The following is a 23,472-nucleotide window of genomic DNA, read 5'->3' as shown; positions in this document are numbered from 1 at the left end:
CAGGCAAACCATCTAGTTTAATTAAAATATAGGATTTAACCTAAAAGCAAGTGTAATATAGAGTTAGCACTAAGCGTGCCTGTGAGGGACAACCATACGCAATGCGGGGAAATTAAAAATACGTTTTAACAATGCTAACATCATGACATAAACATTCTACGTAATTTAGTCGGGTTCATTGTTGCGCACCAAGTTTTGGTGGGCAACAAAACGTCCACCATTTTGGTATGGTAGTTAGGACTTGACAAGGACAAATGATAATAGCACTTTCTCTTCTCTTCCTATTGAAAGTTCTATAAGACCATCCCGTTCGGACATGGTATTATTGTAATTTCTATAGAACACTTGCTTTTAGGATTTAATTGTAGTCCTAGTCTGTGTCCTAACATAACACAGCTACAGATGTAGCGCATAATTATTTTCCATCGTATTTTCTCGGAAACGTTCGTATTTGTCATGCTACTTCACTATTGCAGTCAGTCTCGTTACAAAAAGTAGTGAGGTTGACTTTTTGTAACGAGACTGACTGCAATAGCAAGACACGTTCGTACGTTTCCGTGAAAATACGATGGAAAATAATTATGCACTACATCTGTATATAAAAGTGTAGCAATGTCCTTACTTTAGTTACTAAGACTCATGACAGAGGTATTTGAATTAGGTTTGAGCTACGCTTAGATTTATTTATTTCGGTGCTTCCTATACTCTACTACTGGTACTGGTACTGTGAGACTCTGCAACAAAAATTATTAGGTCATCAGGAATACAGCAAGAAACTAACATTTCACGTAACAAATACAGGGCAAAAGTTAAAACTGATCCGATTTTCAATATAAAGTCAACAATGGTATTACAATGTAAAGTCAGTTTTTTTTGTCTAAATTAGAAATTTTATTTATTATTTTATTTTATTTATTTGGGGCATCAACAGCAATACAAACAGTACATAATACGTGATGGGCCGAAAATTCGGTAATTATTCGGTATTCGGCATATTCTACATTTTTCCCAGCGGCCCGTTCAGGTGATCCAACATGCCCTGTGTGACCCAGGCTAGTGTGTTACCTAGGACATGGACGAGCAGGGGAGGCGCGGGGAGCCCATCTGTGTGAGCACGCGGTCCAGCCACTGCGGCTGTTCAGGTGATCCAACATGCCCAGTGTGACCTAGGCTAGTGTGTTACCTAGGACATGGACGAGCAGGGGAGGCGCGGGGAGCCCATCTGTGTGAGCACGCGGTCCAGCCACTGCGGCTGTTCAGGTGATCCAACATGCCCAGTGTGACCTAGGCTAGTGTGTTACCTAGGACATGGACGAGCAGGGGAGGCGCGGGGAGCCCATCTGTGTGAGCACGCGGTCGAGCCACTTCAGCCGTTCAGGTGATCCAACATGCCCTGTGTGACCTAGGCTAGTGTGTTACCTAGGACATGGACGAGCAGGGGAGGCGCGGGGAGCCCATCTGTGTGAGCACGCGGTCGAGCCACTTCAGCCGTTCAGGTGATCCAACATGCCCTGTGTGACCTAGGCTAGTGTGTTACCTAGGACATGGACGAGCAGGGGAGGCGCGGGGGCCCATCTGTGTGAGCACGCGGTCCAGCCACTTCAGCCGTTCAGGTGATCCAACATGCCCTGTGTGACCTAGGCTAGTGTGTTACCTAGGACATGGACGAGCAGGGGAGGCGCGGGGAGCCCATCTGTGTGAGCACGCGGTCCAGCCACTTCAGCCGTTCAGGTGATCCAACATGCCCTGTGTGACCTAGGCTAGTGTGTTACCTAGGACATGGACGAGCAGGGGAGGCGCGGGGAGCCCATCTGTGTGAGCACGCGGGCCAGCTACTTCAGCCGTTCAGGTGATCCAACATGGCCTGTGTGACCTAGGCTAGTGTGTTACCTAGGACATGGACGAGCAGGGGAGGCGCGGGGAGCCCATCTGTGTGAGCACGCGGTCCAGCCACTTCAGCCGTTCAGGTGATCCAACATGCCCTGTGTGACCTAGGCTAGTGTGTTACCTAGGACATGGACGAGCAGGGGAGGCGCGGGGAGCCCATCTGTGTGAGCACGCGGTCCAGCCACTTCAGCCGTTCAGGTGATCCAACATGCCCTGTGTGACCTAGGCTAGTGTGTTACCTAGGACATGGACGAGCAGGGGAGGCGCGGGGAGCCCATCTGTGTGAGCACGCGGTCCAGCTACTTCAGCCGTTCAGGTGATCCAACATGGCCTGTGTGACCTAGGCTAGTGTGTTACCTAGGACATGGACGAGCAGGGGAGGCGCGGGGAGCCCATCTGTGTGAGCACGCGGTCCAGCTACTTCAGCCGTTCAGGTGATCCAACATGCCCTGTGTGACCTAGGCTAGTGTGTTACCTAGGACATGGACGAGCAGGGGAGGCGCGGGGAGCCCATCTGTGTGAGCACGCGATCCAGCCACTGCAACGGCCCGTTCAGATGCAGCTCGATCCAACATGGCGTCGATGTCACCGTCTGCCGTCTGATAAACAAACAGGTAAAATTAATACACATCCATAATATTCACATTACTGATCGATTTTTTTACCGTCTGCAAAAAAGGAGGAGGCTCTCAATTCGTCAGAATATTTTTCAGAAATCTATTTGGGACGCCGAAATTAGTTGTCTTAGGCCCACTTGCACCATCCCACTAACCCGGGGTCACAGTGTCAAAAGTAACAGTGGTCCGACGGCCTTAGACGTGTACCGAGTACCGAGCTACTAACAATGGCGGTGACAACGATGTATGCAGCTCGGGTGCGCGCGACCCCCTCGTCACCCTTCGTCGAATGACTGTATAGAGTCTATACTATAGACTGTGCCGGAGTTAACCGGTTAAACCGTTAACCCAGTGTCAAATTGTACCTATGGTAGCTCCAGGTTTAACCGGTTAACCCCGTATTAGTGAATGGTGCTCGAGGGGGTTAGAGGGTACCTGTACTCGGCGCCCCAGCCCTTGACGAAGCTCATGCGGATGGTGCACATGCGCGTCAGCTGGAACACGGCCTCGAAGCCCTGCGGCACCGAGGCCGACAGCAGAGCGGCGAACTCTTGGTTGTTGAAGATCTTCAGGTTGCAGCCTGCGACAAACATTTTTACTACATTACATTTCACTTTATTTAAATAGCGCTGGTGGCCTAGCGGTAAGAGCGTGCGACTTACAATCCAGAGGTCGAAACCGGACTAATCCCAATAAGGCCTAGTTTACCCTCTGGGTTGGAAGGTCAGATGGCAGTCGCTTTCGTAAAAACTATTGCCTACGCCAATTCTTGGGATTAGTTGACAAGCGGACCCCAGGCTCCTATGAGCCGTGGCAAAATGCCGGGACAACGCGAGGAAGGTGATGATGACACTTCACTTTATTTCTATAACGATGATCCCCAGAATATGTGATTTTCAATCCAATCAAATTAGATTTTTTCGTAGAATTAATTACCACCAAATCATTTTTCATTTCTCACGCTCTGAAAGAGGGTCATTAACAGTCATTGTTGTTCTAAAAAGAGCGTAGATAGTGATACGCTTCTGCACTAGAGCATTTTACTTTCCAAATGTTCAAATTCAAAAAATTCAAAATTCTTTCGTGAGACATATTTTAAACTGTTTAGACGACAACGGTTTCACTCACTTGAATTTTTAGTCGCTACTGGCGACATGTTTCGGGCCCTTCGGGAAACATGTCACAAATAATGACTAAAAATTCAAGTGAGTGAAACCGTTGTCGTCTAAACAGATTATTTATTTTGTAAAAACATACATATATATGATGCAGGGGATGGAGCCACCCAGTAAGCAAATAAATGCCTATGTTGGGAGGCACCGCTCTTCCCTAGGTTTATAAGGTTAACAAAATAATTTGTGTTTGAATGACTGAAATGAATGTGTTAATGTAATGTAATGTTAATGTTCATCACACTTGCTCGAAAAATACCTCTTTTTTTGGTTTCTAATTCATACGAACCATGTAGGTTATAAGTAAAATACTTAATTTAAAGTCAAGGTATATAGGAGTTTAACTTTTAAAATACCGACGTTTATTATTTAATATTTTTGTTTATGCTTAAACATATTTAATTTGATCAATTTAATAGCCGTGTAAAATAATTTACATAATTTTCAATTGTGGCTGAATGTCGATGGGTCTGTGCCTTCGATGCCTACACTGCCCATAAAAATTCAATTTGGCGGACGAATGTTAGAAATGTCACCGTATTAGTAAAGTTAAGTTTTTTCTTCGCAAGTGTGATGAAAAACATTGTAACTCCTGGGGTAAGAATATTGGTACTCGAGTCTTTAATTCACATCAGCCTACGGCTGTCGTGAATATAAATAGACTCTCGGACAATATTCCACTTACCCCCCATGTTGCACAATCATCATCATCATCGTCATATCAGCCCTTAATCGCCCACTGCTGAGCATAGGCCTCTCTTCTAGTACGCCACTGTTGCACAATGTACTATATTTACCGGGGGGGATCTTGCAGACGGTGGCGGGATGCCAGCCGTAGCGCTGGTTGCAGTTGGGGCTCTGCACGAAGATTGAGGAGTCGCTCAGACACTCCGCGAACACTTCACCTGCAGACAATATACACTTTACATTAATACATTTTTCATTAGCGTATAAATGACTCATGAGTAGGCAATAGTTATTTACGATACAAGTGCGGAAAAGAGGAAATTCAAAACGAGTGGCGATAAATTAAAACACGACCGAAGGGAGTGTTTTAAATCGACACGAGGTGCGAATTACCTATTCACACGTGTATCGTACAACGTTTTACAGTACATATGGCCCTTTAAACTTTTGACATACGCACTAGTGCGGGAAAAAAGGACCATATGTACTGTAAAAGTATTTTAGTATTTGCTGTTATAGCGGCAACAGAACTATCACAGTTCTCGAGTTACAGCCTGGTTACAGACAGACGGACAGCAGTCTTAGTAATAGGGTCCCGTTTTTACCCTTTCGGCACGGAACCCTAAAAAGATTATATTATTATGATATCAATTGAAAAAAAAACAGTGAATACAAGTAGACTTTACATTTACTCACCGCCAATGTAATAGAGGCGCACGCCCTTGCCGATGTGCCGCCGAGTCTGCTCCACCACCTCGTTGCGGTTCACGTTGGACAGGAGGCCCAGGCAGAACCTGAGAGGAAACTATGTTTTATTCGAGCAAAGAGAATTTAGTATAGACGCAGATTGTCAAAGTAATTTTAGTAGCCACAGTAAATTTACTGCCATCTTTCGACACTTCATTAGAAATTTTAGAACGCCATTTGACTTTGATCCCTGTTCTTTCACTGATATGTGTTAAAGGCCGTAGGTGAATAAGGCCCACTTGCACCATTCCACTAACCCGGGGTCAACCGGTTAAACCTGGAGTTACCATGGTTACCAGTACAATTTGACACTTGGTTGACGGTTTAACCGCTTAACCCCGGGTTAGTGGGATGGTGCAAGTGGCCCTAAGGAAACAACATCTGCCCTTGAGCTATTTTTGCTTGATTTTTTTAATATAGTGTACTATATAATATTTTATTTTAATATTTTGTGTGTGATGTGTATCTAGTACACATCACACACAAAATATTTAAAAAAAAATCAAAGTGGTTCCGTAGTAAAACGACATTAAGTAATAAAATAAATATTTTTTTTCCTCCTAAAGTCATAGATATTTTTTGGCGATTTTCGGGTATATAGTTCGACTGTTAAAGAGGTATATGTGATTAAAAAAAGAACTACCATCCTTTGATTTTTATGTCATAAATCACTTAATCAAATTTACATTACAAAAAAAAAAGTATTCAAACGGGACCGACCGCTCTAAATAAAATTAATAACAAACCTATATCTACTAAGCTATAACACAAATAAGTGTTATCTTTTTTATTGAAATGCAACTTGGTCATGATTATTTACGAAAACCAGACTTAATCGCAAATGATTAATTTTTAAATTACCTCCGACGTTTCGAGGACGGCAGTGTCCCCGTGGTCTCGGAGACAGACCCCTCCGTTAGTCTTCCTCAGTCAGCCGTCCTCGAAACGTCGGAGGTAATTTAATAACTTAAGGCAGGTGTTGAGCTCGTAGTAGGAGATGCTGCACCAGAAGGCGGGCTGGTGGTGGACGGTACCTCTCGCTGTTGCTGGGGTCGGTGAACCCGTCCACAGTGATGGAGGGCTGGCTGGCATGGAAGGTCTCGCCGACGCGGGTGTTGAGCTCGTAGTAGGAGATGCTGCACCAGAAGGCGGGCTGGTGGTGGACGGTACCTCTCGCTGTTGCTGGGGTCGGTGAACCCGTCCACAGTGATGGAGGGCTGGCTGGCATGGAAGGTCTCGCCGACGCGGGTGTTGAGCTCGTAGTAGGAGATGCTGCACCAGAAGGCGGGCTGGTGGTGGACGGTACCTCTCGCTGTTGCTGGGGTCGGTGAACCCGTCCACAGTGATGGAGGGCTGGCTGGCATGGAAGGTCTCGCCGACGCGGGTGTTGAGCTCGTAGTAGGAGATGCTGCACCAGAAGGCGGGCTGGTGGTGGACGGTACCTCTCGCTGTTGCTGGGGTCGGTGAACCCGTCCACAGTGATGGAGGGCTGGCTGGCATGGAAGGTCTCGCCGACGCGGGTGTTGAGCTCGTAGTAGGAGATGCTGCACCAGAAGGCGGGCTGGTGGTGGACGGTACCTCTCGCTGTTGCTGGGGTCGGTGAACCCGTCCACAGTGATGGAGGGCTGGCTGGCATGGAAGGTCTCGCCGACGCGGGTGTTGAGCTCGTAGTAGGAGATGCTGCACCAGAAGGCGGGCTGGTGGTGGACGGTACCTCTCGCTGTTGCTGGGGTCGGTGAACCCGTCCACAGTGATGGAGGGCTGGCTGGCATGGAAGGTCTCGCCGACGCGGGTGTTGAGCTCGTAGTAGGAGATGCTGCACCAGAAGGCGGGCTGGTGGTGGACGGTACCTCTCGCTGTTGCTGGGGTCGGTGAACCCGTCCACAGTGATGGAGGGCTGGCTGGCATGGAAGGTCTCGCCGACGCGGGTGTTGAGCTCGTAGTAGGAGATGCTGCACCAGAAGGCGGGCTCGTGGTAGAGCACGGGGGCCGCCTCGGGGCCGCCGGGGGGCGGCGTGAGGGGCGCCAAGTCTGATACAAAATAGAACAGTTAAGAAGATAGCCCACCTTTATATGTCCCTAGGCCCAAAAATATGCAATCGCAATCTTTAGCCCTCCCAATTTCCCGCAAAATTCTCCGACTGTGGGAACTGAAGTCTCAGCCAAGTGAGCCAAGAAAACCATCCAATAGGCTTAAAACTAATTTCGGCGAGTGATCGGTGAATCCACTTTTTTGTGGCAGTTATGGAGCATTCCACGGGCTGTCCCGTACAAACGCATTTTATTTCCTGTGTTGTGACTTTTTTTTCGGCATTTAAAGCAGGCGATTATTTTTCTGTGCATATTTTTGACCATTTGTCGTAGAAAAGGAAACTCTTATACCTGCAAATCTTCAGAAAATTCGCGTTTGTGCGGGACAAACGGTAGACAATTTCATGGAATGCTCCTTATAATGACCCTTTCCATAATGGATCATCTACTTAGTATTATTAGTAGACTGAAATTACACACAACACATTTAAAAAAAAATTCTAACAAACTATGCCACTATCGTCTGACTGACGGGACATAATAACAACAAAAAAGTTATCGATCCACCGTTAGGAGTCGGTGGATGCGGTAATATATGAAGGCCTATGTTCAACAGTGAACTTTTGTGTTCTAGTATGTAGTAAAATGAGGGCTTTGGTCGGCTTAACTACGGCTGTCAAACGTGGAAATACACAAGCTACATTAAACACAAGATTAGAGCATGTCAAAGAGAAATCGAAAGAAAAATTTTGAAAGTTAAGTTAATAGATAAAATACGTCACAAAAATATACGAGAAAAAACTAAAGTAATTGACGCTCTCGAACACTCACTAAGGGCGGGTTGCACCGTGCCCATTTGATGTGCTGATCATGGCTAAAGATGGCGCTAACGAACGCTAACTGCATATTTGGGTTGCACCACGCCTAACGTCTGTTAAAAAGTTACGCTGCCCTTAACCGGTCGTAGACCACTGGTTAACGATTTTACCGCCTGATAAAAATGGCGGCACTTTATTGAATTTGTCCGTATTTCATGAATTTATATTTGATTTTTCAATAATTTTAGGAAATATGTTATTTAAATTATTAAATAAATGTTAATAACAATAAAATGTGGAGTTTGTAAACGCAAAAACGTGTGACAGTTGACATGAATGGCTCTAAAAGTCATTATAATTGGGAGACGACCCGTCTTTCATAAATACATTAATTAATTTATAGTTTAAAAGAAATGTGCGTGTTTTAAGTTTAAATTGCGTGCAAAATGACTCAAAGTTGGAGTTAAGACCAGATTGACGTTATCACAGGTTAACAAATACGTCCCATCAGATGAAACTCGACGGCATATAATGTCGGCACTACTACTTGTCGCCAGGATGGTCATTAAAACCAATTAGGCTTCTGATTATTGGAATCAAGATAAAAATGATAAATCCTTTGGACAAATCCACCACGGACGAACTATGATATTCGAAAACAGCGAGATGGCACCTATAACCATCTACAAGTCTGCCTCTGAAAATCGTAACCAGCTATAGAAGTGAACTATGTTTAGAACTATAAACGTACATAGAACAAGTTGCGAAATATAAAATCAAGTATTTTGTGAAGTATGGCAAGTGAAGTTTTGTGAAGTGTGGAATGTATTGGGACAATTCCAGACTAGTTGGCATAACTAATAGGTTATAATAAAGTGACAAAAATGTGTAATGCAAAAGTGATTATAATACTTCAACTCCTACTTACTTGGGTTTTATTTGCTTTTACACATTGATATAGAATAAGAACTGGATACCCAATCAGCCGCCAAAAATGGCCCCGCAAAAGTAACGTTAAAACAGATCACGCGTTACTTTTTCGTTTAGTCTTGTATGGACCGCTCAAATGTGAAGTTGTCAACAATGTCGTAAAATGGTCGTAAAAATATGCAAAAATAACAATGATAAAACAAGGAAAAAGCATGGAATGTCTTTCTTTCGGTTAGTTCTTTGGATAGCATTACATATTTTATGTAATCTGGTGGTAATTTCATGGTTTTGAATAAATTATTTTGTTAGTACCAAAGAAGGGACGTGAAGGAACAAAAATCTAATGAGTCGATGTGAGGTCAATACTTTTTTATTTTTATATGGAATTCGTAAGATAAATAAATAAAAATAAAACTAAAAATCATTTATTTCAGGTTCCAGGACCCATATTACATTTACAAAAAAATAAAATAATAATAATAATATAAGAATAAGATATAATATTATGTTTAAATTCGAGATTTCCAAGAAAACCTATGCGACGTGCAGAGGACTGCTATTATAGCAAGAGATAGGGGTGATGCAGTTTTAAACAAGGCAAAACGGCACTTGTGTGTTCGGCCCATTTCCCTGTTTCCGACATAGGGGCTATTCATAAATTACGTCATTTCAAATTAGGGGGGGGGGGGTCTGGACATCGGATGATGCTAGCATGACGTAGGAGGAAACAGGGTCATTCGAAGCATGATTTTTGGATGATTTTAGGGCGGGGGGGGGGGGGGGTCAAAAATAGATGACGTAATTTATGAATAGCCCCATATACACGACCAATAAGGGCTTACATCGACTAACTGTAAATGCTAAAACTGTCTGAACACAGTGACAACCACAGGATTTTTTTGATAAAGACCATAACCAATCAGTACCAGTAGCGACCTAAATGTCCCCGTGCACTATATGCAAAGAACGAAAGTGCGAAGAGTATTATGTAGATCTAAAATACACAGTTGCGTTCGTGGCCCACAAATGGTCTCGCCGGAAGATCAGCGCTGGCTCTCGGGTCAGTATTATGCTGAGGCGAGCCCATTTCGTGGTAAACTTTAACGCTTTCCAACTTTATTAATATTTGTAGTTTTTAGTTATACTCTTGTATGTAATCTTAGTTTTAAGTTTATCACGAATAAAATGCTTGATTCTGATTCTGACAGTTATTTAATAAGTTGAATTTATTTCAAGGAAAATAGTATTTAAACACGTATACTACTTATTAAAAATAAATTTGTTTTATGATAACTTACACGGGTTGTTACAATGAATTAATTTTATTTGAACTTCCGATCAAATTAAATTTGTTTCATTTATTACTTTGGTTTTTCTGTACAGTAATACCTATTAAAATGAACCAAAGGGCCTCCATTCGTTCATTATTCTCGTTTGACGTAAATACAATGGTGACGTTACGTTTAGTGCCATCGGACTTAAAGTTTTAACAGTGTTGGTACTAATGTTTATAAATTTGACACTTAATGCTTACGGCAGTAAGTTCTTTTCCGAACAAAACATTTATCTTGACTCAAAATTTACGTAAGCGTTTTTATCATCAATGCAAATTTGGCGCTTGTGTCATTCTGACCCACGTTTTGTTGACGTTTTTGTTCCGCTCTGTGTGTCTATTTCTAATATTAAGTCAGTGCTTTTACAACATAATCTTATTCATAACCCTAAGAAACAACAACTTTCCAAGTAGGCATGCCAACCGCTGCTTTAGCATAAAATAAAAATAAATGCCCGAGGGATGCCACTTTCCTAAGTAATAAAAAAAGCTAAAATATATATTACCGTGCCAAGGCGATACTGGCTGCCAAGCTTATTAGAGTAATTATTCTGGAAATATGGAACATACATGAGAACAACTGAGTTGTTTTAAAGGAACTTATAATATGCTTGTCAGATGCAGAAAGGAACAATACCCCTATCTGCATCTGACAAGCATATCTATTGACAAAATTCAAGGTATTCTGTAAGTAGGGCTCTTCCACTATAGTCAAAAAACATTTGCAGTGACTTTAAAAATACAAAGCAACATTTATAAAACTTTAATACAACTACCAATACCTGGGTCAAATAAAATATAATATGGCTTGTCTTCTTGTCACCTGAATTTTATTTGTGTTCAACCAGTCATACATTGAAATATATTTAACCCTAGCCATGTATTGGAAATAATGTTCCAGTACAGTACCTACTGATTAACCTACCTCAAGTCCCTATATACATAACATTTAAACCTAACATAGGTACCTAAATAGCCCTGAATTTGTCACAAGAAAAGGCCCTCGGTCTGAATAATTTTATTTGTTTTCCCTCCATACTGGCTTTTTAATTATTTATCTACACCCGAAGAAAATAAAATAGTTAATAAGCAAGTTACCTGTATGACTGAAAATATAATAACTGATAGGTAGGTACCTCCTTAAATATAATGGGGTTGGCCGGTGGAAGTTTTTAGCAGATGGCGCCATCATAGCTTGCCCTGTCAATCCCTATAATTGTGTCAAATTTTTGTTTTTTTAATACACTGGATGCCAGCCTTTTAAGCCAAATCTCATAGAAAAAGGGGCAAGCTATGATGGCGCCATCTATGCAAACCTTTGACAGTTGCCAACCCCATTGTAAAATAAATAAGTTCTTTATCTACTCTCCGGGTAACCCTTTACCTCCATTGGTCACTAAACTGCTTAAGTACCTAAAAAGGATAATAGTATGAAATGGAAAATAAAGTAGATAAGGTAACTAGCAATATATTTTCTTGTCAAAATTGAAATTCAGATAATATTTCTAATTGTACTTTATTTTTTGTAACAAGTTTCTTCCGGTTAATTTAATTGTATAATTTGTTGATTTCTTGAATTCATTCACTTGTGTGTAACTTTTATCTTGTATTCCATATCATATGGTGTCAATCTAACCTGAAAAGAAAGCAACATGATATTATTATAAGTCATCATATTCCTCGCGTTTGTCCCGGCATTTTCCACGGCTCATGGGAGCCTGGGGTCCGCTTGGCAACTAATGCTTAGACCAAGCAGTTTTAAATTAAAGTACAAAAGTAACTCAAATGCCTGCTACTAACAGTTATGCATTATTTTGTCAACAATATAATTGGAATTTTTTCCCTAACTATCGTCTTTGCTTCATAGTTGTAGATAGCGTAGTTAGCGCAAGTAATCACTTGTGCATGCTTGTGCTTAGGGCTCTGAAAGGACTGAAAGTAGGAAGCAGCTATAAGCATTAAACTAATAAGATAACTTACCGGGCAATGTCGCTCCTTGTTTGATTCCGACTTTAGCTAGGCCATTCAACAATCGTAGTCAGACATTTCACTTTAGAGTGTTTTTAATATATAACCATAAATATATTCAGGAATGGCTTATATTGTTGAATATTTAGATTTTAAATCTGCAAAGAAAGTGTAGTTCGCGCCTACAAAACTTTTCTCTTTGAGAATTTTGACAACTCAGTTTGGCATTTATGACTGGGTTGCTATATAAAATAAAAATTCTACCATAAAATTTTTGGTAGGAATGCGTTCATAATACGGCAATACGATTACCGATTAGTAATTTTAACGTCCTGTTATTTTATAGTTGGTGCAACGCATTTTATTTAGCAATCGTTAAGACCCCCACGTCAGCGTTAAAATTTAGCGAACCGTGCTTACGTTAGCAGGTGGTTTGGTGCAACCCGCCCTAAGACTCAAATGGCAGTGGGCAGGTCACATCGCGAGAATGCCAGATGATAAATGGACAAAGCGTTTAACTACCTGGAAGGGACCATGTGGGAAACGAAGATCTGGGCGTCCCCGTGCTCGCTGGGCAGACGACATAGAGAGAGTGTCGAGCAACTGGCTCACAGAGGCACAAGACCGAGAACGGTGGAAAAGGTTGGAGGAGGCCTATACCCGGAAGGGGTCCTAACACTACTAGATTATCACAAAATAGTATTTAGCTTAAAAATAGTTTGTACAAGTGTTTACGGAATAAAAAGGCTTTTTATTTTATTTTATTTTATTTTATGTAGTAAAATGTGCAAATTGTCAACAAACTCACTCATGTTGTCGTTGTGGTCCATGGGGTCGTTGTCCTCGCTCATGTAGCCCGGCGGCGGAGTCTCCACGGTGGCCGCGCTCCTGCCAAATACATACTAATATTATAAAAGGAAGTCTGTCCGTCTGTCTGTTACCTCTTCACGCTTAATCCGCTGAACCCCCGTTTCACCCCCTTAAAAGGATGATTTCTGGATGGTAGATTTCAACCATTTGTCCTTCCCCGGGACTCAAACTATCTCTTTTTGCCTATTTTCTGCTGTGTTACCGTACAAAATGTAACTTGATCTAATCAAGTTGTTAATTTTAATGTTTTAATTAAATACTTATGGATCTAATAATACCCGTGTAAACAAAAAGTTTAAATATTAACATGGTTTTTAAAAATCGATTTTTCTTTGCTAGGGACACGAAATCAGTGTTCTAAAACACATGTTAAACTTTAAGGCACCATTCGTTTTGCGTCCTCGAAGAGTAATAGTTACTATAAAGTGGATCAGTCTGACATTAGTATATTACATACCTAGGGCAGTAAAGTAAGAAATGTCTCAGATCACATGTAATGTGACATGAAAAACATGTGATCTGACGCTTTCTTATTTACTGGCCGATGTGTGTATACTATTTTTTTGTTCGACGGAGGCGGAAAGCGGCAACTTCGTTTCGCACAGCAAGCCGAAAGTTGTCGCTTTCCGGCCGCAGGGCAGAAAAGCATATCTCACACCAGAATCAGACCTGGGCCGTGTTGCATAATAAGCTACAACTAATATTACAAGCAGAACTCCTTTTCTAATAAGTCAAATTGGAAAAGGAGTTCCGCTTGTAATATTAGTTGTAGTTTATTATGCAACACGGCCCTGGGTTTCTTAAGGGGCCCACAGATTACCAGTTCGCCGGACGATGTCGGTCTGTCAGTTGATCGGAGCTGTCAAATTTTGCATTTAACTGACAGGCCGATATCGTCCGGCGACCTGGTAATCAGTGGGCCACCAGAATAAGACCTGGGTTTCTTAGATGACAGGAGTCACTCACACGTGCACTGTGGTGTTTGAGGGCACCTGCTGCCCCAGCGTGGCCTCGAGGTACATGGCGCTGTGTGTCAGCGCGCCGACGCCCACCACACCGCCCGTTTGCATCTCCCTGTCAACAAATAAGATCATAACTATAAAATTTGAAAAAATATATAAGCCTCTTGACGATTTGAAGGTCGTATCGGTCCGGAAATACCGCAGACGATCCATTCCACAGTTTAGCTGTGTCTTCAGGGTTATTTTATAGTAAACAGACGAGGTACTCACGGCTCGGGCTCGCGGATGTAGTGCGAGTAGGGCGGCGGCGGCGGCGCGCGCGCCTCGCCCTCGCACCGCGGCACTAGGATGGGCGGGAGGGCTGCAACAAGCAAGGAACTTCAACAGGCGGGTCCGCACGAAGCGAGCCGCCGAGCTAGCAAAACTAGACGGGTCCACACAGAACAAGTCGCCTCGCTAGGAAATTGCCGCGCAATGCAGCTCGGTCTGTGTAAACGTATCTCGGGCGAGGCACGTCTCCGTGCTGCTTCTGACGCAGCAATTTCCTAGCTCGGCGGCTCACTCCCCCGACCGTAAAATAACCATGCCAGATAAACGTCAGACCATACAATGTGTATGACCATTGGTCATAAAATGTCGACAGAGGGGAACGCCTATTAATGACATTTAATGGCTACTCCGTTTGGTTATATCCTCCAAGGTATACACACACGCTAAATTGATTGTAATTACACAGTAAAAATGTCTACCATAACTTCTAAGAGTTTGTTTGTAGTTTGTACCTTCTTAAGGGCTCATTTAGATAATGCGAGAACTCGCAAGCGAGTTTCATTACATTGCGAGTTTTGATCGGTCGGTTGAATTGGACGTAACCAACAGTCCGCAATGTAACTAAAATCATTGCGAGTTCGCGCGCGGTCTAAATCAGCCCTAAGTTAAAGTCACATCTCCATACGATATTCCTAACAAATGTGGCATTTTGCTTTCGAAGGCATTTAGAAAGCCATTCAAACAAAGCCTTGTCAAAAGAGAGACACAAGGTAGTTGACACAATCCTGCGGAAACCGAAAGATGTAAACACTAATGGGCAATAAACGATTTCTGATTCTGATTGTCAATAGAGGCGTGTTCGGGATATTTGTCAGCACCTTGGTCGCTCCGAAGCGCTGGTGGCCTAGCGGTAAGAGCGTGCGACTTTCAATCTGGAGGTCGCGGGTTTGAACCCCGGTTCGTACCAATGACTTTTTCGGAATTTATGTACGAAATATCATTTGATATTTACCAGTCGCTTTTCTGTGAAGGAAAACATTGTGAGGAAACCGGACTAATCCCAATAAGGCCTAGTTTACCCTCTGGGTTGGAAGGTCAGATGGCAGTTGCTTTCGTAAAAACTAGGGCCTACGCCATTTCTTGGGATTAGTTGCAAGCAGACCCCAGGCTCCCATGAGCCGTGGCAAAGTGCCGGGACAACGTGAGGACAACCCGATATATCTGATGGCAACTATAGAAGGCAGGACTTACCAGGTGAATCGATTTTGTGATAGTGGTAAGGGTTGATGCACACTTCGTCTTTCTTTAGCTGGTACGCGAACTCGCAGTGGTCCACGGGCTTTAGTTCATGCTGGCTCTGAAAGATGAACCATTTCTTACAAATTAAAAAAAATATATTATGGGACATTTTTACACAAATTGACTAAGCCCCACGGTAAGCTCTAGAAGGCTTGTGTTGTGGGCAGGGTTGGGCAGTATTTCAATTACATGTATTTGAAATACGTATTTGAAATACATTTTAGTATTTTGTATTTGTATTTCAAATACTACCTGGAAAAGTATTTTGTATTTGGTATTTCAAATACTGCACTCACATGTATTTTGTATTTTGTATTTCAAATACTTTAAGCTTCAAAATACATTTCTACAAAATACATTTTTTTATTAAATTCTTTGATCCTAAAATGGAACGTTTTTTTTAAATATAATGTACGACTTGTACGAGGTACAAATATGTAGGTACAATGCGCGAGCTATTCTGCGCGGAACTTTTCGTCAACAGCCAGGGGATAGGGTCATTGCAGTAGTTTCCGTCCATGCTCTAGTTTTCGACCACTTGACAGATTCATCATCATCATCATCAGCCTACTCTCGTCCACTGCTGGACATAGGCCTCTCCTATTGCACGCCATTGAGCACGATTTGCGGCAACTCTGATCCAGCTCTTGCCAGCCGCCTTGCGAAAGTCATCGCTCCATCTAGTCCGAGGGCGTCCTACGCTACGTTTGCCGATGCGCGGTCTCCACTCCAGAACTCGCCTACCCCAACGGTTATCGGTTCTACGGCTAATATGACCGGCCCACTGCCACTTCAGCTTGCTAATCCGGTGGGCTATGTCGACGACTTTAGTTCTCTGACGGATGACTTCATTTCGAATCCGATCCCTCAGAGAGACTCCGAGCATAGCCCTTTCCATAGCTCGCTGAGCGACTTTGAATTTATGGACCAGTCCTACCGTGAGTGTCCACGTTTCGGCTCCGTATGTCATCACGGGTAGGACGCACTGATTGAAGACTTTTGTCTTCAGACTTTGTGGGATTGATGACGTGAAGACTTGACGCAGCTTCCCATATGCTGCCCAGCCCAGCTGTATCCTTCTATTCGACTCTTTCTCGAAGTTGTTCCTTCCTAACTGCAGTATTTGCCCGAGGTAGACGTATTCCTGAACAACCTCGAGAACAGCCCCTTGTACTGCAATAGGTCCCGGAGCAACACGTTCGTTGAACATAACTTTCGTTTTGTTCCAAATTCATCCGGAGACCTATGCGTTGAGAAGAATCAGCTAGACCGGTCAGCATATGCTCTAAATCCTGCAACGTCTCAGCCATGATGACGATGTCGTCCGCAAATCGCAAGTGTGAGATGTATTCGCCATTAATGTTAATACCATGTTCCTTCCAGTCGAGCGTTTTAAACATATCCTCCAATGCATTTGTGAACAATTTGGGGGAAATCACATCCCCTTGTCTCACACCACGATGCATGGGGATAGCGTTAGTCTGCTGGTTTTGGACTTGGACGGCCATGGTAGCTGCGTTGTACAGACATCTCAACACTTGGATATATCGCCAGTCGACTTGGCATCGCTGCAGGGAATCCAGAACAGCCCAAACTTCAATGGAGTCAAAGGCTTTCTCATAGTCCACAAATGCTAAGCACAGGGGCCGATTATACTCTTCAGTCTTCTGTATAATCTGCCGCACTGTGAAGATGTGGTCTATGGTGCCGTATCCTCCTCGAAATCCGGCCTGCTCCGGTGGCTGAAATTATGGTTGACACTTGACAGATTAGCAAATAATATATTTCATTTTTAATTTACTATTTGCCAAATATAATTTTTATATGTAGACAGATATATTGTTTAGCTAAGGATTGAAATCAGTCCAAATTTGTGCAGCAATGTAGGTTTATACCTATTCAAATTTCGTCAAGTGGAAGAAAACTAGAGCTGGACGAAAACAAGCACAATGACCCTATAAGTTTTTAGGAAAGGATATTCGTTAGAAACCGGCCAAGTGCGAGTCGGACTCGCGCACGAACGTACCATAATGCAAAAAAACGGCAAAAAAAGACGGTCGTTGCTTAACTTCGGTCAAAAATCACGTTTGTTGTATGGGAGCCCCACTTAAATCTTTATTTTATTCTGTTTTTAGTATTTGTTGTTATAGCGGCAACAGAAATACATCATCTGTGAAAATTTTAACTGTCTAGCTATCACGGTTCGTGAGATACAGCCCGGTGACAGACGGACGGACGGACGGACGGACGGACAGCGGGGTCTTAGTAATAGGGTCCCGTTTTACCCTTTGGGTACGGAACCCTAAAAAACTAAATGATTAAACAAAAAAAAATTAAAAGTATTTTGTATTTTGTATTTGAAATACATTATTTTAAACACTGTAATTTGTATTTTGTATTTCAAATACCAGTCACCAAAGTAGATTGTATTTGGTATTTCAAATACTTTTAAAAATGTATTTTGTAATTTGTATTTGAAATACGTGGAAGCCAGTATTTTGCCCAACCCTGGTTGTGGGTACTCAGACAACGATATATGTAATGTATAAATACTTAAATACATAGAAAAAATAAAATAAAATAAATAAAAACAACCATGGCTCAGGAACATCATCCATGATCAGGAGGATCATGGTCTGTGTATGTATGTTAATCATACGTCGTTATCGCGGGGGCAACAACGATTTGACAGTAGTGAAAGATTATGACAAATAAATAATAACAGAAGTGACATTCCTATCGAGTAACGTTTATATTTACCTATGGGTTCAAAATGTAGCAGAATCGAATTTAAATAAAAGTTTGGTCATATTTTACTAATATCACATAAAATACTTTCAGAAGTAAGTAAATACTGATATAAATAATTAAATACATTGGTGACTTATTTTTCAAGTTGACTGACACGTTGACTTATAGGTATACGTTTACAAAGTGAAATACAAGATTAATTGACCTTTTCCAGCGAAAACTTTATGCTAGATATGAAGAACATCTTAGAGGTTTAAATGTGTAGGCAGTATATTCCACTTTTACAAAACAGACGTTCTGTTACATGTGTTCTTTGACAGGCTTGTTTTTGCTCCCGCGATAACGACGTATGATGTTAATATACAAAAGGCCAACTTAATGCCATGAGACTTTCTCTACCAGTCAACCCGCCTATTAGAAGTTAAGAAGTAAAATTAAAAATGGTCTAGCAACACTAACCTGGAGCTGCGGCCACCGCCACAGCCGACAGTAGACAACATGCGGCAAACCCTTGCGATTCTGGCCGTTTATAATATTTTCATTTGGCTTCACTCTGGAAACAAAAGTTTAAATAATAACCATGTTTTAAATTGGACAGAGTGCAAAACCAAGCTATGCGGGTTATTGGCGGATTTATAAGAAGTACCCCAATACATGTCATGGAAAGTGAGCTGTGCATACAGCCCCTCTTTGTAAGGAGGAAATACCTGGCGGCTAAGTTTTATTTAAGAGGCAAATGCTTGGAACATAATGCTACAATACATGTGTTAGAAGAACTAAATAGGGCATGTGAAAATAGGTATTGGAGAACAAAGAAAAAGCCGCTACTCATTGAAACTTATAACCAATTCTGTAACCTCCCAGTACAATCACATGAGCAATTACCTATGTACTCAATGAATAGTTGGATAAGTAGCTATGATTTATCAAATAATATATATGTTTTTATAGAGGGTTTAGAGACTGCCAAAAAACATGTGTACCAAATAGATTTATATAGGTGATGTAATGATCTCTTAGAAAGTAAGTATAGCTCATTTTATAAGCTGTTTACTGATGGGTCCAAGGAGAAACAAGGATGTGGGGCGGCTTTTTTTGACCCTCAGGTGGATTTCCGGGGAAAGTTCAACATACAAGCTGATATATCTATTATGCACTGTGAACTTATTGTCATAGCCGAAGCGTTGTCATATGTAGAGTCTATAGACCATAACAAATGTGTAATTTTGTCAGACGCAAGGAGTGCCCTTTCACATTTGGCTCGGTTACCCTCGAGCAGTCGAGGGCATCCGATAGCCTACACCATCCTTGAATCCATCAACAAACTTCGTACACTAAATAGGGAAGTGATTGTACAGTGGATACCTTCTCATGTTGGCATCATGGGTAACGAGGAGGCTGACTGAGCAGCAAAACTTGCAATAACCAACGGTATTCCATACCGTTGTATACCAGTACACAGCAAAGTACTAGGTAAAGTTAGGATTAGTTGCAGGCAGATGTGGAGGGAATACTTTGATAAGCTAAAGCTAAACTAAAGGAATCTGGTACCGAACAGTTCAATGTCAGCCCCCTCAGGTCCCCTGGTTTGACAAAAAGCTTAGCAGGAAACAGGTAGTATCACTCCTCAGACTTCGTTCCGGGCACATTCCGTCAAACAAATTCAAGCACCTGATGAAACTAGCGGCTTCACCAAATTGCCAAGAGTGCGATAAAATAGAAGATGTTCACCATGTGTTGATGGAATGTGTCCGTAATGAGGCGCTGAGGAATGACATGACATTTATTAAATCTACCAACATAGGTAGTTGCAACATCGTCCTGGCATCGCCACTATCAGACGAGGCCAGGTTGATGTGCAAACTATACTTATATGTAATGTAGTGGTGTAGGTAATACTTCACTACTACATCATTATTACTATTAGATCTCATTACGGGGGTGACATTGTCACTGCGTGACAAAACCCCCAAAAAAAAAAAAATGTTTTAAATTAATAACTTTAAAAACCGAAATGCCTTGTAACCTTATAATGCCGAAATATGCAAATAATTATCAATCATAGCTAAGCTCGCTTTCACATAAAATAACGCATCATAATTGGTCCATCCATGGCTTTATAACCAAGGCTCAGAAAAAGGCCTATTAGTTTCAAAACTAAGCCATAATTTAAGACCCACTTATGAGTTGAAAATGTTCGTTCACAGTCTACGGAGGTAATGAGGCATATTTAATTGTTGACATTGGTATAAGGAAGTCTCTGTATTATGAGTATTACAGGCAACAGAAATACATCTGTGAAAATTTCAACTGTCTAGCTATCACGGTTCATGAGATACAAACTGGTGAAACACAGACAGATAGATGGTCCCTTAGGTCCAATTTTATGGAACCCTAAAACTAAGTTCACATTTCAAGTTTAAAAACAAAAGTTCATATTTATTTTACCCATAAAGTTTCAGCATTTTATTCGTAGCAGTACAAAAATATTAGTCACCATTACCCTACTACACAAATTCCTAGGCTCAGTTCTTTCACCCTTCAGGCTTTAACCTTTACCCCAGGTCCTTTGACCCCAGTGTGACCTGGAGGGCAGTGACATCTTATATAAGTAACACTTTGCACTTAGTAAACATGTTGATATTTTTACCACAAATCTTGACTAAATTCTATTATAAATATGATTATAAGATTTCTAAATACTAATTTATAGTTAAATAATTATGCTTTGAAATTATTGTTCACATTAATGTTTAGTTTCATTTATATACTCTGCAAAAAATCCTACAATATGTTTGGGCAATGCTAAAATATTACTGTAAAATAGTAATAATAAAGTACCTGTTTTCATTAAACATTAGATCAGAAAGTGAAGCATTATTGTTTGAGTATGTATGTTATTGTACTTATTGTGTATGTAAGTATGTATGAGATTACCATAAGGATTACATGTACATTGAAATCACTATTTATATCAAAATTATTCGAATCAAAACTGACCTGTATACTTATATTTATAATATGTATATTTTGCAGAATTTCGGCACATCGAATCGGTATTCATACAATATAAGTGAAAGCTAATCTAATCAGATTCTGATTGGAATGGAAAAGAAGATAATGTTTAGTAACAATACATGTTTACTTACGAAATTACGGAAACAGCTAGGAAATATCCAAAACTGTAAATTAAAACACTAATGTCCTCCCACAATTCTACTTATTAGCACGTTCAAGGACTATATTATATATCACCGGTTTCCGCAGTAAAGTTGTAACACACTGATCACGTGAAATCCTTTGTTTTATTACGTTAAACGCAATAAAAAAATTAGCGAGGTCACAACCATGCATCCGCCATATTGCCAAGGGTTGCGATTTCCTTCGATTTGTTTTGACGGCAATTTGACCTTTTTGGATTTTGCGTCCTGTCTGTGGTTATGTAACTAAGATGCGGTGGTCGTTGACAACGTAGAGGTCAATGCGCTTTGCGCGTTTTCCGATTTAGCCGGGTTGCATGACCAACCCAGCCGCAGTGAAATGAACTAACGTTTCGTTACACGCTTTTAGTGGTCGTTAAATATTTGTTTACAACAATATAAATAAACACTAAAATAAGTTGCTGTATATACTAAGGAATTTTACTAATTCTAATAACTGTCTTCTATTTAAATTGAAGGTTTAAGACGCTCTACCTATCCAGAAACCAACATTTAAGAGAACAAAGACATTGCCTGGAAAGGACTGTAAATCTATTTAGCGACCGGAAACGTCACATGATTGTTATCACAAAAAAAAACAAATCAATATTGCACTTACCTGGGTATTGTAACACATTTAGTATGACTATTTTGGCTGGAAATTGCTTTTTCCAGTTCCTCTAGGGCTCCACTTTTCTTCAATTTCTTTACTAAGCTCTTGACAGCCTTCTCAGACCACTTATCTTCAGCAACAGACGACCCTTCGGGGCCCTTTTTCCACCCTAACAGTCGCTTCACAACTGGCGGCGTTAGAGGAAACATGCCGCAACACTTTATCAATTAAGTCATTAAAATTATATTATAATCAATGAAACACTCCTAAACTCACGCACGAATCTTACAATTCGTATTTAGATAAAGCACTGACGGCCATGTTGAGAAAGAATGAAAATGACAGAACAGTTGTCAATCAACAAGGTGTAGCCATCCCTTTCGCACGGATAATGTATTTTAAGACGTTTTACATACGTGTTCTAGTTGGAAAATACTTTAGAAATAACAGGATTAATTTTGTACGTTACACAAATGATGAGGATTATTAAAAAGCAGTTACAAAATTATATTAGCATGAATAAAAGTCAAATACAAATAAATAAATAAATAATTTCATATCAGCTATCCCTCTTTTACTTGTTAATTTTTAAAAAGACATCCATAGACACACCAGCCAGTCCCATTTCAGTTCAAAATAATTATCTTTTAGGGATCACTTATGTAAAACCACCAAATGAATAACATTTTCACTTGTATGAACAATTTAGTGTAAAAACTAACAGTGTTATTGGCTCATCGTCTGAAATAAATGACAATTCAATTTAATATAGCAACGAACCCGTATAATGTAATTTATATTTGAAGCCATGTAATATATTCTATAATTATGTATAACTTGGTCAAGCAGATCTTGTCAGTAGAAAAAAGCGGCAAATTTGAAAAATGTAGGCGCGAAGGGATATCGTCTCATAGAAAATTTTAATTTCGCGCCTTTTTCTACTGACAAGATTTGCTTGACCATCTATATTAATATCACAAATTTAAAAATTTGAGTGTTTAAATTTGTTACTCAATCGTGCTTTAGGCCCCATACGCACGGCAGCTTTTTCAACGCGCGTTAAAAAAGCGTTTGAATGGCACAAATAGATAACCATGTATGTATTCACACGACAGCGGTGGCGCTTTTTATCAAGCTAATATTTAAAAGCAATATTTATTTTCTACTTTAAGCATTGGTCGTTAAATCGAATTTAGAGTGCGGACAGATTCAAGCGCTTTTTAACGCGCGTTGAAAAAGCTCCTGTGCGAATGGGGGCTTAGGGTGGTATTCCATCTGTCCAATTTCTTTGTCCAATCTCATTGCGTCTCACTGTCT

The 23,472-nt window shown here is 41.1% G+C and overlaps 1 protein-coding gene across 2 annotated transcripts; it reads right to left on the bottom strand.

Moving 5' to 3' along the window:
- Positions 1–595: 595 nt before the first annotated feature.
- Positions 596–22,501, bottom strand: LOC134802730 (mothers against decapentaplegic homolog 3-like). Of its 2 annotated transcripts, none has more exons than XM_063775394.1 (12): positions 22,162–22,501; positions 18,802–18,895; positions 15,544–15,649; positions 14,293–14,383; positions 14,027–14,134; positions 12,999–13,078; positions 6,145–7,141; positions 5,060–5,157; positions 4,474–4,581; positions 2,940–3,084; positions 2,346–2,486; positions 596–699 (listed from the first exon to the last, which is right to left on the bottom strand). In XM_063775394.1, exons 1-11 carry the CDS (start codon positions 22,362–22,364, stop codon positions 2,363–2,365), a joined length of 2,154 nt encoding a protein of 717 aa, XP_063631464.1. In that variant the 5' UTR covers positions 22,365–22,501; the 3' UTR covers positions 596–699; positions 2,346–2,362. The 2 variants fall into 2 exon arrangements, with proteins under 2 accessions (XP_063631464.1, XP_063631465.1); XM_063775395.1 differs by lacking the exon at positions 596–699 and adding an exon at positions 722–734 and having other exon boundaries at positions 2,363–2,486.
- Between the last annotated feature and the right edge of the window lie 971 nt (positions 22,502–23,472).

Source organism: Cydia splendana, chromosome 25 (assembly GCF_910591565.1).
Source record: "Cydia splendana chromosome 25, ilCydSple1.2, whole genome shotgun sequence".
Lineage (NCBI taxonomy): Eukaryota > Metazoa > Arthropoda > Insecta > Lepidoptera > Tortricidae > Cydia > Cydia splendana.
This window is presented reverse-complemented; position numbering and strand designations above follow the sequence as displayed.

Coding starts and splice junctions, on each gene's coding strand:
- LOC134802730 (XM_063775394.1), bottom strand. CDS start 22,364: ATGTTTCCTCTAACGCCGCCAGTTGTGAAGCGACTGTTAGGGTGGAAA. Junction 15,650..18,801: donor GGCGGTGGCCGCAGCTCCAG/GTTAGTGTTGCT, acceptor TTCATCTTTCAG/AGCCAGCATGAACTAAAGCC. Junction 13,079..14,026: donor TCAAACACCACAGTGCACGT/GTGAGTGACTCC, acceptor TGTATTTGGCAG/GAGCGCGGCCACCGTGGAGA.